The sequence below is a fragment of the Gastrolobium bilobum genome, unplaced genomic scaffold (genome assembly GCF_033153095.1).
Source record: "Gastrolobium bilobum isolate Gb01-03AN ecotype WA unplaced genomic scaffold, APGP_CSIRO_Gbil_v1 utg383, whole genome shotgun sequence".
Classification (NCBI taxonomy): Eukaryota; Viridiplantae; Streptophyta; class Magnoliopsida; order Fabales; family Fabaceae; genus Gastrolobium; species Gastrolobium bilobum.
Genome location: NW_026895409.1, coordinates 129,435 through 145,907, shown reverse-complemented (window position 1 = coordinate 145,907; position 16,473 = coordinate 129,435). Strand labels below are relative to the sequence as shown.

Genomic DNA, 16,473 nt, shown 5'->3' with positions numbered 1-16,473 from the left:
TCAACGGACCACGAGGAACCACAATCCTCTGCTGAAACAAAAGCAACCCATCATCATTCCAAGACACACCGGCCTGGTTCTTCACATAATCTAGACACTCTCTCTGAACTTGTGCCTCTTTGATCTTTTCAAGTAGCTCATTCACAACATCAGCTGCTTCCATCTCGAGAAGTACACTCTCACACGGAGCGGTCACTACCAGATTTCTGAACTTCTCCACAACATCAACATTACCAAGTAAACAACTAGATGAACTCCTGGATTTCCAGCTCAAAGCGTCGGCTACAACATTGGCCTTGCCAGGATGGTACCTCAACTCAAACTCGTAGTCCTTTATGAACTCCATCCATCTCCTCTGCCTCATGTTCAACTCCTTCTGGTCGAACAAATACTTCAAGCTCTTGTGGTCACTGAACACCACAAACCTCAAACCAAAAAGGTAATGCCTCCAAATCTTGAAAGCAAACACAATAGCAGCCAACTCCAAGTCATGAGTAGGGTAGTTCTCCTCATGAGGCTTCAACTGCCTCGAAGCATAGGCAATCACCTTGCCCAACTGCATCAGCACACAACCTAGCCCCTTCCCGGAGGCGTCGGTGTAAAGCTCAATCTCGAGCGCAGGATCAGGAAGGACCAACACAGGAGCAGTAGTCAGTCTCTCCTTTAACTCCTGAAAGCAAATCTCACACTCGTGAGTCCACACAAACGGAGTCTCTTTCCGAGTAAGGCGAGTCAATGGTAGAACCATGGTGGAGAATCCCTTGATGAACCTCCGATAGTAACCGGCCAAACCCAGAAAGCTCCTCACTTTCATACTGTCTTGGGCTGCTCCCAATCCAGTACGGCTTCGATCTTGTTCGGATCCACTGCAACACCTTCAGCAGAAATAACATGCCCAAGAAACTGCACAGACTTGTGCCAGAACTCACACTTTGAAGGCTTCGCAAACAACTTCTTGTCTTTCAACACTTGCAGAACAGTTCTCAGATGCTCCACATGCTCCTCCTCCGTCTTGGAGTAAATCAAAATATCTTCAATGAAGACGATCACAAACTGATCCAGGTACGGCTGGAAAATCCGGTTCATGTAATCCATGAACACTGCAGGTGCATTGGTGAGACCGAACAGAATCACCAAGTACTCGAAATGACCGTATCTCAAGCGAAACGCGGTCTTAGGAACATCCTCCGGCTTCACCCGAATCTGATGGTATCCGGACCGGAGATCAATCTTTGAATACACGCAAGCACCCCTGAGCTGATCCAACAGATCATCAATCCGAGGAAGAGGATACTTGTTCTTGATCGTCACCTTGTTCAGCTGCCTGTAGTCGGTGCACAACTACATAGTCCCGTCCTTCTTCTTCACAAAGATGACCGGTGCTCCCCACGGAGACACACTCGGTCGAATGAAGTCTTTCGCAGAAAGATCCTCAATATGCTGCTTCAGCTCTGCCAACTCCGGTGACGACATCCGATATAGAGCTAATGAAATAGGCCCCACACCAGGCAACAAATCAATGGAGAACTCTATCTCCCTCAGTGGCGAAAACTCAGGAATCTCCTCAGGAAACACCTCAAGGAACTCCCTCACCACAGGTATGCCAGTGATGTCCTCCCGTGTCCCACTCACCAAACCTCCCAACATTACGTAACCAAATGCCCCAGCTCTCAAGGCTCTCCTAGCCTGCAGTAAAGAAATGTACGGCGAGGAACAAGCTGTGGAATCACACGGAGACATCACCACACGCTTGGCACAACAATCAATCAATGCACAGTTCCTGGACAACCAATCCATGCCCAGAATAACTTCCAAGTTGGCCATCAGCAATCCTATCAGATCTATGAGAACTCACGGCCATCCCACTGAAACACGACATCTCGATGAACAGTGGAAGAATCACATCTTTCTCCGGTGGCGGTGGTCACCCGCAGCGGTGGAGAAAGCTCAGACATGGGCAACTCAAGCCCCACAGCAATCAGGGTAGCAACAAAAGAATGCGTAGCCCTAAAGTCAAACAAAGCATCAACATATGTACCACCAATGGTAACTGTACCTCTGACCAGGTTCAGAGCTCGGTCCGACTGCTGACGATCCAGGGTATAAACAAGCCCAGTAGACGGTGGCACTGCCGGTGCTGTAGTAGGTGGAAAGGGAACCATCTGTAGTGGCACTGCTTGAACTGCAGTAGCCCTCGCTGTCGCCGACGGACAATCTCTGGAGAAGTGGCCCTCCTTGCCACACTGAAAACAAATCAACTGGCCGGTAGAACACGACCCATAATGAGTCTTCCCGCATCCCGAACACTTGGGAGCAGGAGGTCTCGCTGCATTGCCCTAACCAGAAGTCATCTTGAACTGATTCGGCGCCTGCCGAGCTGCCATCTGTTTACCTTTACCCTTGTTCCCAACCTTCTGGTCTCTCCAAGAAGTGGAACTACCAGCAACCCTCGTCGCCTCAGCAACCTTCGTAGTATCTGCTACCTTGGTCCTCTTGGCCTTACTTGAGTCATAGAAATCTTCAATATCACGACACTGCTGAACCAGTGTCCCAAAGTCTCTAGATGCAGAACCAGCTAGGTAACCAGCAATATCCTCACTAAGTCCCCTGTGGAACTTAGCAGCCAGGTAAGTAGGAGTAGGCCTCGCCATCCTAAAGTGTGCAAACTAATGTAATATGCATATTTAGGGAACGAGAACACCCTTCCCGTGATCATTTCCTCCCTTCTTACCAAGGACCAAGAAGAACTACTGCTTGACAAGCTCAGAAAGTATCAAGGAGCTATCGATTGGACCATAGTTGATCTCAAAGGTATCAGTCCTTCTTTTTGCATGCACAAAATATTATTGACTGAACCTAACAACTTTTCTGTAGAACACCAAAGAAGATTGAACCCTATAATGAAAGAGGTGGTAAGAAAAGAAGTTATCAAATGGCTGGATGCAGGAATCATATACCCGATACCTGACAGCAGTTGGGTAAGTCCTGTCCAATGCGTCCCCAAAAAGAGAGGCATAACGGTGGAGAAAAATGAAAAAGATGAGCTAATATCTGTAAGAAAAGTTACAGGATAGCGCATCTGCCAAGACTACAGAAAGCTCAACAATGCCACCAGGAAGGACCTCTTCCCCCTCCTTTTTACCGATCAAATGTTAGACCATCTGGCAGGGAATGAGTACTTCTGCTTCCTTGACAGATATTCAGGGTATAATCAGATTGCGTTGGCACCAGAAGATCAACATAAAACCACCTTCACCTACCCGTATGGAACGTTCACTTTCAGAAGGATGCCCTTTGGACTATGCAATGCACCAGCAACGTTCCAAAGGTGTATGTTCTTAATTTTTTCCGATTTAATAGGTGAAGGAGTGGAAGTCTTTATGGATGATTTTTCAGTACTGGGGACGACATATGACCACTGCTTGGAAAACTTAGAGAAAGTCCTTCAAAGGTGTCTGTCCTCTAATCTGGTGCTTAATTGGGAAAAATGCCACTTCATGGTGAAGGAAGGAATAGTCCTGGAACACAAGATCTCCCGAGAAGGACTAGAAGTGGATCAGGCCAAAGTAGAAGCTATAGCAAAGATGCCATCACCAGTGAATGTAAAAACCCTGAGATCTTTTCTCGGGCATGCCGGCTTCTACCGAAGGTTTGTCAAAGATTTTTCCAAAATAACTAGACCTTTGTGCCATTTGTTAAAAAAAGATATAAAATTTGAGTTTAACTCTGATTGTTTAAAAGCTTTTGAATCCTTGAAAAATAAACTCATAACCACGCCTGTTATCCAACCTCCAGACTGGAACTTACCCTTTGAGATAATATGTGATGCAAGTGATTATGCTATTGGGGTAGTTCTGGGCCAGAGGAAGGATAAACTCTTTCGTAGCATATACTATGCCAGTAAAACCTTAAATGAAGCTCAGGTGAATTACACAGTCACTGAAAATGAGCTGTTGGCTGTAGTATATGCCTGCGAAAAGTTCAGGTCGTACATTTTAGGATCAAAAGTTACTGTCCATACTGACCATGCAGCTCTCAAGTACCTCTTCTAAAAAAGGAGGCAAAACCACGTTTGATAAGATGGATTTTACTGCTGCAAGAGTTCAATCTGGAGATCAAAGAAAGAAAGGGTTGTGAAAACCAAATTGCGGATCACCTGTCCAGATTAGAACACGTTGAAATAGGGCTACCAATCCAGGAAACGTTCCCTGACGAACAATTGTTTGTCGTCAATCACGTAGAAACAAACGTTCCTTGGTTTGCTGATATAGCTAACTTTCTTGCAGCAGGACTAGAACCTTATGAGGCGAATAGAATGCAGAAGAAATTTTTTTTTATGATTGCAGGCACTACCTCTGGGATGAACCACTACTGTTTAAAAGATGCGCAGACCAAGTGATAAGAAGGTGCGTCCCAGAAGAAGAAAAACCTCAAATCCTTCAACACTGCCATTCATCCCCATATGGAGGACATCTAGGTGGAATCAGGACCGCCTCCAAGGATCTTCAATCAGCTTTTTTCTGGCCTTCCCTCTTTAAAGATGCTCTTCGATATGCAAATAATTGTGATAAATGTCAGAGAGAAGGAAACTTGACTAGACGAAATGAGATGCCCCTCAATCCAATCTTAGAAGTTGAATTTTTTGATGTCTGGGGCATTGATTTCATGGGGCCTTTTCCTCCTTCAAATGGGAACAGATTCATACTGATGGCCGTGGATTATGTGAGCAAGTGGGTAGAAGCAGTTGCTTTACCCAATAATGATGCTAAGGTGGTTATAAAATTTTTAAAAAGAAACATTTTAACCAGATATGGAACCCCACGTTGTCTCATCAGCGACGAAGGGAAACATTTCATCAACCGCCAACTTGAGAGATTGTTGGAAAAATATGGAGTCAGACACAAGGTTGCAACTCCTTATTGTAAGAACCCGCACCGTTAACTAGAGTATTTTAATTGTTTAATTATGTTTAATTGGAAATGACTCCATAATTGACCCTAGAGTATTTTAATTGTTTAATTAAGTCAGAATGCTGAAAGTCGCTTTTCGGAAGAAAAGTGCAGATACCGATTCTGCTAGTCGGTATAAATGCGTACCGAAAAAGTATCCTGGAAAATTATGAAAAGTGCATGATAATTACTAGAATAATATGTAGGACTTGTAAAACGAGTTTCATGTAATTATAATGAGAACTGGTGCCAGAACTGATACTGGCTATGGAAAAGCGCGTACCAGAAAGGTGCTCAGAAAAATATAATAAAAATATGATAATTCTTGTAAAATTGAGTAGGTTAAAAATCCTAAGTTTGAGATTAAAATGCTAAGCGTAGCAATTAAAGTTAATACTGCGTGTTTATTGAGTAAGTGGCTTTATATACTCATTTTGGGCACTAAACCCTAGACACTCAGACTTCCTACGTGACTCTCTTGGTGGCTGAACGTTGGCTACTGTTCCATTGCTTGTTCTTCACCATTTCTTGAGCAAGTTGGTCCCTTTTGCACTAAGTCTTCCCTTTTCTTCATTCTAACCACTTGGTTGGGGTGAGGGTGAGCATTGTGAGTGAAAAGGCCAGCCATTTTCTGAGCTTGTGGACTGTTTTGGAGTACCTTGAGGGCTGACTTATTGGTTGAGTGTGGAGAGGCTTTGTTCTTGGCTTGTGAAGCTTCCTTTGGGTAGAAAGATCAAGTCTTGAGCACCATTTTCGTGTATCTTGTGTGGCCTGAGTGCTGGAGCAGTTGAGAGAGCTCCAAGAGCATCACCTACCTCTGTTTTGGCTTGTGGTATGATTACCACCTTTGATCTTGAGTTTTTATGCTTAAAAATGAAAGCTTGATGCATGTTAAGGCTAAAAGATGATAACTTGATGTTGGGTAATGTCTAACACACCTAGAAATGCATGTTTAGGTGTTTAAAATCGGTAAAAACCCAACCTTTGGACTGGATATTCACGAAATGCAATTTCTGCATTCTGTCGTGAAATATCCGGATATGTGCCCGTGATATAACCGGATATGGTATCCGGATATTGGCATCCGGATATGGGGTTTCTGATATCCGAATATGGATATCCGGATATGCATATCCGGATATCCGGATATGCATATCCGGATATCCGGATATGTCCCCGACATATATCCGGATATTCTGGGATTTCGAAGAACAGTAGCTGTACTGTGAGGACAGTAGGCTATTGGGGGTTTGTAGACCCTAGATTAATGAAGTTGAACTTTTGTAATTAATTAACTAAGTCAGAATCATGTGATTGAGGGCTTGTGGCTTTGTTGGAAGCCTTAAGACGTAAACCGTAATAGAAAGGCGTTTTCTTTAAGTTGTATGCATGTGGTACATGTTATTGATTTATTATTGGTCCTATATCAGATTGTGATCTATTGCGTGTTGGACTTGAGCTGTGAGGACTCTTGTGGTATTGGATAGCTAGCTTAAGGTAAGGTTTCGTGTCCTCGGTTTAGCCATGTTGTGGTTCCACCATGTCCCATGGTGATATGGTATATGCATGCTGTGTTTCATGCTTTGATGTTTTGGAAATGCTGTTGAGCTGTTATATGTTAGTGCCTTTTTGATATGCATGTGGTGTCCACCTATACGGTAAGCCTGAGTATGTAGAACATACAATATGGTGAGGCTGTGGGTGAGGTGCAAACGGTGTTCCTTGTACTACATGTAGGAGATAGACGTATTCCTGCATTTCTCTGGCCAGTAGAATAGTATCAACACACATGTCATGATTATCTGTTGCACTACATAGTTTTGAGAACTTATATTGAATAAATGCTTTTGAACTTATATTGCACATGTAAGTGAGCTTGGGGTGGAAGATCCTTGAAGACCCCTTGTCTTACTGAGATTTCTGTTTAGAGATCTCACCCCACGTTTGGGGCACCATTTCAGGTTCAGGTAATGCTGGGGTAGAGACCTCGGGCGGCAGGAGGCCGGAGCTGAGTTAGAGTTGATGTTTATAGCTGATGTATTGGATGCTGTTATGCATGTTGGCTTGTGCTTTTAGTTCTTTATGTTATGATTATTATGTTGAGACTCTGTTGGTTATGATGTTGATTTGGTGAGCATGGGGATTGTCCATGCCACATAGACTTGTTATGTCTTGTTTATTCGGAGTTGTATTAATGTATCAGGATTATTGTCCGGATTACATGATGTAATGTCGTGACTTAGATACTCACTCTATTTATATATTGAGGTATTTCAGTAGATGTCTTATTGCAATTTACATTTAGGCGATATTTTATGAAATATGATTAAGTAAGCAAGCTGGCTAAGTATAATGACGTCATAATTGAAAAGAAAAAGAATATTCCGCAATTTTAATTAAGCGTAGCTTAATACGATGCAATGTTAATACTACCGGATATATACGGGGTGTTACATTTTATGGTAGCAGAGCAACGGTTCAAGGGAAAAGCCTGTATGTATTGCAATGATTAGGATGTTTTGTTGAGTCTGTCTTGTGTGTTTACTCCGTCGAATGTTATCATAATGATGCATTTGTGATCACATTGCGTGGGCCAGATCAACTCATTATTTGTGTAACTTTTGCAGAGTCATGGTAAGAATCGGGAGAACACAGGGGACTTCTGAGGATCTACCTGATCCTGTCCTGGCTGCTCTAGCTGAAATGCAGGCGGCCCGACTAGCCGACCAGGAGGCCATGAGAATGGAAAACCAGGCCATGCTGGACGCCGTCAGAGAGGCGAACATGAAGGCCACTGAGGACATGTTGGAGTCCAACCGTATGGCGAACATGACCATGTTCAGAGTCATGTTGGAGGAGTTGAGGGCTGGTCCTGCTGGTGGCCATGCACCTCCGCCACCACCTCCACCGCCACCACCACCACCTCCACCTAGTCTGCACGACGACTCTCAGAGTCAGATGGGTGAGGGCAGTCATCTTACGGGGGCCATGCAGACCGTCCCTGTGTTTGCTGAGGATCGAGATGAGATCGATCGCCGGCTGAATGCTTTCCGCAAGAATAAGCCACCTTTATTTGATGGATCTTTTGATCCTGTTGCTGCGACGCGATGGCTTCAGGCGCTTGACAAGATTTTTCAGGTCATGCAGTGCACAGATCTGCAGAAGTTGATGTTCGCCACCTATATGCTGGAGGGCGATGCCCACGAGTAGTGGAGGAACACTTCTCATGTTTACCAGATGCAGGGTCATGTGATGACATGGCCGATGTTCGAGGATTTCTTCTTGGGTCAGTACTTCCCATATGAAGCTCAGGAGAGGAAACAGGGGGAGTTTGATCGGTTGGTTCAGGGTTCGTTGTCTGTTGACGAATACCTGGCCAAGTTTAATCAGCTGGTGAAGTTTTCACACTTCAGGATGGCGAGGCCTACTCCTACTTTCTTGGCTGCTAAGTTCCGCAGGGGACTTAGTTATGATATTGCGGGTTATCTTGCTGGTTCTGCCTCGCGTGATTTTGGGACACTGGTTCAGCAGTGTCGTGATATTGAAGATTTCTATGACTCAAGTAAGGCCAAGAGGGATAAGGTAGCAGATACTACAAAGGTCGCTGAGGCGACAAGAGTTGCTGGGAGTTATACTTCTTGGAGGGACAGGAAGTTTAAGAACAAGGGTAAAGGTAAACAGATGGCAAATCGGCAGGCGCCGAATCAGTTTCAGAGGACTTCTGCTCAAGGGAGTGCAGCAAGACCTCCTACTCCCAAGTGTTTGGGATGCGGGAAGACTCATTTTGGGCCATATGCTACCGGTCAGTTGATTTATTTTCAGTGTGGCAAGGAGGGCCACTTTTCCAGAGATTGTCCGTCAGCGACGGCTAGGGCTACTGCAGTTCAGGCAGTGCCACTTCAGATGGTTCCCCTTCCACCTACTACAGCACCGGCAGTGCCACCGTCTACTGGGAGTGTTTATACCCTGGATCGTCAGCAGTCGGACCGAGCTCCGAACCTGGTCAGAGGTACAGTTACCATTGGTGGTACATCTGTTGATGCTTTGTTTGACTCTGGGGCTACGCATTCTTTTGTTGCTACCCCGATTGCTGTGGGGCTTGATTTGCCCATGTCTGAGCTTTCTCCACCGCTGCAGGTGACCACCGTCACCGGAGAAAGATGCGATTCTTCCACTGTTCATCGAGATGTCGTGTTTCAGTGGGATGGCCGTGAGTTCTCGGTGGATCTGATAGGATTGCCAATGGCCAACTTGGAAGTTATTCTGGGCATGGATTAGTTGTCCAGGAACTGTGCATTGATTGATTGTTGTGCCAAGCGTGTGGTGATGTCTCCGTGTGATTCCACAGCTAGTTCCTCGCCGTACATTTCTGTGCTGCAGGCTAGGAGAGCCTTGAGAGCTGGGGAGTTTGGTTACGTCATGTTGGGAGGTTTGGTGAGTGGGACACGGGAGGACATCACTGACATTCCTGTGGTGAGGGAGTTCCTCGAGGTGTTTCCTGAGGAGATTCCTGAGTTTCTGCCACAGAGGGAGATAGAGTTCTCCATAGATCTGTTGCCTGGTGTGGGGCCGATTTCCCTAGCTCCATACCGGATGTCGCCGCCGGAGTTGGCAGAGCTGAAGCAGCATATTGAGGATCTTTCTGCGAAAGACTTCATTCGACTGAGTGTGTCTCCGTGGGGAGCACCGGTCATCTTTGTGAAGAAGAAGGATGGGACTATGCGGTTGTGCATCGACTACAAGCAGCTGAACAAGGTGACGACCAAGAACAAGTATCCTCTTCCTCGGATTGATGATCTGTTGGATCAGCTCAGGGGTGCTTGTGTGTATTCGAAGATTGATCTCAGGTGAAGCCGGAGGATGTTCCTAAGACCGCGTTTCGCTCGAGATACGGTCATTTTGAGTACTTGGTGATTCTGTTCGGTCTCACTAATGCACCTGTCGTGTTCATGGATCACATGAACCGAATTTTCCAGCCGTACCTGGATCAGTTTGTGATCGTCTTTATTGACAATATTTTGATTTATTCCAAGACGAAGGAGGAGCATGTGGAGCATCTGAGAACTATTTTGCAAGTGTTGAAAGACAAGAAGTTGTATGCGAAACCTTCAAAGTGTGAGTTCTGGCTCAAGTCTGTGCAGTTTCTTGGGCATGTTATTTCTGCTGAGGGAGTTGCAGTGGATCCAAACAAGATCGAGGCCGTACTAGATTGGGAGCGGCCCAAGACAGTTACGAAAGTGAGGAGCTTTCTAGGTTTGGCCGGTTACTATCGGAGGTTCATCAAGGGATTCTCCACCATGGTTCTACCATTGACTCGCCTTACTCGAAAGGAGACTCCATTTGTGTGGACTCACGAGTGTGAGGTTTGCTTTCAGGAGTTGAAGGAGAGACTGACTACTGCTCCTGTGTTGGTTCCTGATCCTGCGCTCGAGATTGAGCTTTACACCGACGCCTCCGGGAAGGGGCTAGGTTGTGTGCTAATGCAGTTGGGCAAGGTGATTGCCTATGCTTCGAGGCAGTTGAAGCCTCATGCGGAGAACTACCCTACTCATGACTTGGAGTTGGCTGCTATTGTGTTTGCTTTCAAGATTTGGAGGCATTATCTTTTTGGTTTGAGGTTTGTGGTGTTCAATGACCACAAGAGCTTGAAGTACCTGTTCGACCAGAAGGAGTTGAACATGAGGCAGAGGAGATGGATGGAGTTCATTAAGGACTACGACTTTGAGTTGAGGTACCATCCTGACAAGGCCAATGTGGTAGCCGACGCTTTGAGTCGGAAATCCGGGAGTTCATCCAGTTGTTTACTTGGTAATTTTGATGTTGTGGAGAAGTTCAGAAATCTGGCAGTGACCGCTCCGTGTGAGAGTGTACTTCTCGAGATGGAAGCAGCTGATATTGTTAATGAGCTACTTGAAAAGATCAAAGAGGCACAAGTTCAGAGAGAGTGTCTAGATTATGTGAAGAACCAGGCCGGTGTGTCTTGAAATGATGATGGGTTGCTTTTATTTCAGCAGAGGATTGTGGTTCCTCGTGGTCCGTTGACCAATGAGGTTATGGCAGAGGCCCATAAGGGCCAGTTTTCTATCCACCCTGGTGCTACGAAAATGTTTCAAGACCTGAAGAAGATCTTCTGGTGACCAGGCATGAAGAAAGATGTTGCTGTTTTTGTGTCTAAGTGCTTGGTTTTCCAGAAGGTGAAGATTGAACATCAGAAACCGTCTGGTGAGCTTCAACCTCTTGAAGTACCACAGTGGAAGTGGGAAGGTATTTTCATGGATTTCGTGGTGGGTTTACCGAAGACTCAGGCGGGTTGTGACTCTATTTGGGTTATTGTGGACAGGCTGACGAAGTCTGCCCATTTTCTTCCACTGAAGGTGAGCTCCACTACAGAGCAGTTGGCCAAGCTTTACGTTCGCGAGATCGTGAGGCTTCACGGGGTGCCTGAGAGTATCATTAGTGATAGGGACCCGAAGTTCACATCTCGGTTCTGGGAGGCACTGCAGGAGGCTTTTGGTACGCAATTGAGACTGAGTACAGCCTATCACCCTCAGACTGATGGACAGACTGAGAGGACCATCCAGACATTGGAGGACATGTTGCGAGCTTGCACGTTGGAGCAGGGCTCGGCATGGGATAGGTACCTTCCGTTGGTTGAATTTTCGTACAACAACAGCTTTCATGCTAGCCTGGGCATGGCGCCTTACGAAGCACTGTATGGTAGTAGGTGTCGGACTCCTACTTGTTGGTCTTCGGCTTAGACTTTTTCCAAGATACCACCTTACAGATCCAGATGATCAGAGAAAAGTTGAAGCAGGCGCAAAATCGTCAAAAGAGCTACTATGATGTCAAGCATCGTCCTCTGGAGTTCAGTGAGGGTGAGCACGTGTTTGTGAGACTTTCACCTATCACCGGTGTTGGACGGGCACTCGGAGTGAGGAAGCTGAGCCTGCGATATATTGGGTCATACCAGATTCTTGGTAGAGTAGGACATGTTGCCTACCGGCTTGCCTTGCCCCCGAACATGGCCAACATCCACGACGTGTTACACGTGTCTCAGCTTCGGAGGTGCATAGCAGATCCTTCGCACGTGGTGCAACCTGATGATGTGGAAGTTCGGGAGAACCTGAAAACTCCCGTCGGACCACTCAAAATTCTCGATCGTGGCGAGAAGCAGTTGAGGAGCAAGACCATTCCAATGGTCAAGGTGCAGTGGACCGGAAGAACACCTGAGGAGTGTACTTGGGAGCGTGAGGACGAGCTTCTCCGGCAGTACCCTGAGTTTCGAGACAGGTATGTTTCTGATCTTGAGGACAAAATCCTAAAAAGGTGGGGTGATTGTAAGAACCCGCACCGTTAATTAGGGTATTTTAATTGTTTAATTATGTTTAATTGGAAATGACTCCATAATTGACCCTAATAATTATTTATGAGGCTTAATAATTATGGTAAGTAAGTCAGAATGCTGAAAGTCGTTTTTCGGAAGAAAAGTGCAGATACCGGTTCTGCTAGTCGGTATAAATGCGTACTGAAAAAGTATCCCAGAAAATTATGAAAAGTGCATGATAATTACTAGAATAATATGTAGGACTTGTAAAACGAGTTTCATGTAATTATAATGAGAACTGGTGCCAGAACCGATACTGGCTATGGAAAAGCGCGTACCGGAAAAGTGCTCAAAAAAATATAATAAAAATATGATAATTCTTGTAAAATTGAGTAGGTTAAGAATCCTAAGTTTGAGATTAAAATGATAAGCGTAGAAATTAAAGTTAATACTGCGTGTTTATTGAGTAAATGGCTTTATATACTCATTTTGGGCACTAAACCCTAGACACTCAGACTTCCTACGTGACTCTCTTGGTGGCTGAAGGTTGGCTACTGTTCCATTTCTTGTTCTTCACCATTTCTTGAGCAATTTGGTCCCTTTTGCACTAAGTCTTCCCTTTTCTTCATTCTAAACACTTGGTTGGGGTGAGGGTGAGCATTGTGAGTGAAAAGGCCAGCCATTTTCTGAGCTTATGGACTGTTTTGGAGTACCTTGAGGGCTGACTTGTTGGTTGAGTGTGGAGAGGCTTTGTTCTTGGCTTGTGAAGCTTCCTTTGGGTAGAAAGATCAAGTCTTGAGCACCATTTTCGTGTATCTTGTGTGGCCTGAGTGCTGGAGCAGTTGAGAGAGCTCCAAGAGCATCACCTACCTCTGTTTTGGCTTGTGGTATGATTACCACCTTTGAACTTGAGTTTTTATGCTTAAAAATGAAAGCTTGATGCATGTTAAGGCTAAAAGATGATAACTTGATGTTGGGTAAAGTCTAACACACCTAGAAATGCATGTTTAGTATTTACAAAAAAAAGAAAAAAGAAATGCATGTTTAGGTGTTTAAAATCGGTAAAAACTCAACCTTTGGACTTGATATTCACGAAATGAAATTTATGCATTCTCTCGTGAAATATCCGGATATGTGCCCGTGATATATCCGGATATGTGACATCTGGATATGGTATCCGGATATTGGCATCCGGATATCATCCGGATATGATATCCGGATATTGGGTATCCGGATATGTCCCCGACATATATCCGGATATTCTGGGATTTCGAAGAACAGTAGCTGTACTGTGAGGACAGTAGGCTATTGGGGGTTTGTATACCCTAGATTAATGAAGTTGAACTTCTGTAATTAATTAACTAAGTCAGAATCATGTGATTGAGGGCTTGTGGCTTTGTTGGAAGCCTTAAGACGTAAACCGTAATGGAAAGGCGTTGTCTTTAAGTTGTATGCATGTGGTACATGTTATTGATTTATTATTGGTCCTATATCAGATTGTGATCTGTTGCGTGTTGGACTTGAGCTGTGAGAACTCTTGTGGTATTGGATAGCTAGCTTAAGGTAAGCTTTCGTGTCCTCGGTCTAGCCATGTTGTGGTTCCACCATGTCCCATGGGGATATGGTATATGCATGTTGTGTTTCATGCTTTGATGTTTTGGAAATGTTGTTGAGCTGTTATATGTTAGTGCCTTTTTGATATGCATGTGATGTCCACCTATACGGTAAGCCTGAGTATGTAGAACATACAACATGGTGAGGTTGTGGGTGAGGTGCAAGCGGTGTTCCTTGTACTACATGTAGGAGATAGACGTATTCCTGCATTTCTCTGGCCAGTAGAATAGTATCAACACACATGTCAAGAATATCTGTTGCACTACATAGTTTTGAGAACTTATATTGAATAAATGCTTTTGAACTTATATTGCACATGTAAGTGAGCTTGGGGTGGAAGATCCTTGAGGACCCCTTGTCTTACTGAGATTTCTGTTTAGAGATCTCACCCCACGTTTGGGGCACCATTTCAGGTTGTGGTAATGCTGGGGTAGAGACCTCGGGCGGCAGGAGGTCGGAGCTGAGTTAGAGTTGATGTTTATAGCTGATGTATTGGATGCTGTTATGCATGTTGGCTTGTGCTTTTAGTTATTTATGTTATGATTATTATGTTGAGACTCTGTTGGTTATGATGTTGATTTGGTGAGCATGGGGATTGTCCATGCCACATAGACTTGTTATATCTTGTTTATTCGGAGTTGTATTAATGTATCAGGATTATTGTCCGGATTACATGATGTAATGACGTGACTTAGATACTCACTCTATTTATAAATTGAGGTATTTCAGTAGATGTCTTATTGCAATTTACATTCAGGCGATATTTTATGAAATATGATTAAGTAAGCAAGCTGGCTAAGTATAATGACGTCATAATTGAAAAGAAAAAGAATATTCCGCAATTTTAATTAGGCGTAGCTTAATACGATGCAATGTTAATACTACCAGATATATACGGGGTGTTACACTTATCATCCGCAAACCTGTAGACTCATTGAAGTCTCTAACCGAGAGGTTAAGAGGATATTAGAGAAGGTAGTCAATCCTTCTCGAAAATACTGGTCTCTCAAGTTAGATGAAGCATTATGGGCTTACAGAATCGCATATAGGACACCTCTAGGATGTTCTCCATACAGGTTGATACTTGGAAAAGCATGCCACCTTCCTCTTGAGTTAGAGCATAAAGCATATTGGGTTGTTCATGTCCTTAATATGGATGAAAGAGCAGCAGGAGAAAAGAGACTGTTACAACTGGAAGAGTTAGAGGAATTCTGTGGGAACACGTATGAGAACCACAAATTGGACAAGGAGAAGATGAAGAAGTGGCACGATAAAAGGATCAGCAACAGAGATCTCAAAGTTTGTCAAAAAGTATTGCTCTTCAATTCTCGACTCAGACTGTTTCCAGGTAAGCTCAAATCAAGATGGACCGGGCCATACCAAATTGTTAACAACACAGGAAATGGAGCTTTTGAAATACAAGGCTCGGAACATGGCCGCTCCTTCAAAGTAAATGGGCATAGGTTGAAAATATACAATGATGAAACCTTTGACGAAAAAGAGGAAAGTATCCCTCTCTCTGAATCCACTTGAGAAGTAAGTACTATGTCTAGCTAAGGACATTAAACTAAGCGCTGACTGAGAGGCAACTCATTAGATACATTTGCTCTCTGACAAAGAGCAAAGTTTTGGGGTGGTTACACGTAACCACAAGACTCTCGAAATGGAGGGAACATATGATGTTCCTCTCCAAAACAATCCAAACAAAGTACGTTCCGTTCCAGGAACGTAGTTTTGGGGTGGCCACTGACCACGCATTCCCAAGTATCCTAGTTATGTTTATTTTTGTTGTTTGTTTTCTTTCCGTTCCCTTGTAATTAATCTTTTTTGTAATGAAAAAGACATTTTGATCAAACTGTTTGGTACATACTTACATTTCAGTTATAGTATTAAGACTGTCCAACTCTTTTTGATTAACTAACATACATGAAACACAAAGTCACTGACTAATCATGCTTGTTCTTTCTCTGAGTATTTGAAATAGAAACTGTACAGGGTATTTAATCCTTAGATTTTTGAAAGAAGCTGATCTGTGTGTACTCAACTGGTAAGGAACGGAAAAATGCCAAACACCTACTTCAGAGAGCGTTCCTGAGGTATCACCACAATGAAACTTCTCAACTTGCCTTGATGCTGTCAGTACTGCTGAAGGATGGTTGAAGTCCACTGCCAAGGATCAAACAGAATCACACACTCACCATACACCATCTGGTCAATCAGAAAGAACAAGGAACGAACTCAAAAGTGAACAAAAAGGACAGAAGAAAACAAAGAAAGGAAGAAGGGAACAGCCATTCAAAAGAAAAACAAGAAAACTTTCCTCCAAAGGAGGAATAAAAGTTCAAGACAAGGTGTTCACCCAATTAGAAAAAGTCCAAGTTCAAAGGCACAAAAACTAAACGTTCCTTGCTCTTACAAAAATCAGACCACACTTCCTCAACAAATTCCATACACTCATCCATCAAAGATCCTTGGAACGAAAGACAGTTGTACTTCATAGGAACGCAGCAGAAAGGGGAAGTTCTGAAGAATCACATCCAGGAATGGACAGAGCAAACACCAACCCTTGAGTGACAGTGAGATGAA

At 44.1% G+C, this 16,473-nt stretch overlaps 1 protein-coding gene across 1 annotated transcript; it reads left to right on the top strand.

The window, feature by feature from the left end:
* Window positions 1-3,149: 3,149 nt before the first annotated feature.
* LOC133310046 (uncharacterized) lies at window positions 3,150-15,420 on the top strand. The gene is made up of 3 exons (XM_061510928.1): window positions 3,150-4,039; window positions 8,408-8,707; window positions 14,817-15,420. The coding sequence occupies exons 1-3, from the start codon at window positions 3,150-3,152 to the stop codon at window positions 15,418-15,420; spliced, it is 1,794 nt and encodes a 597-aa protein (XP_061366912.1).
* Window positions 15,421-16,473: the final 1,053 nt, after the last annotated feature.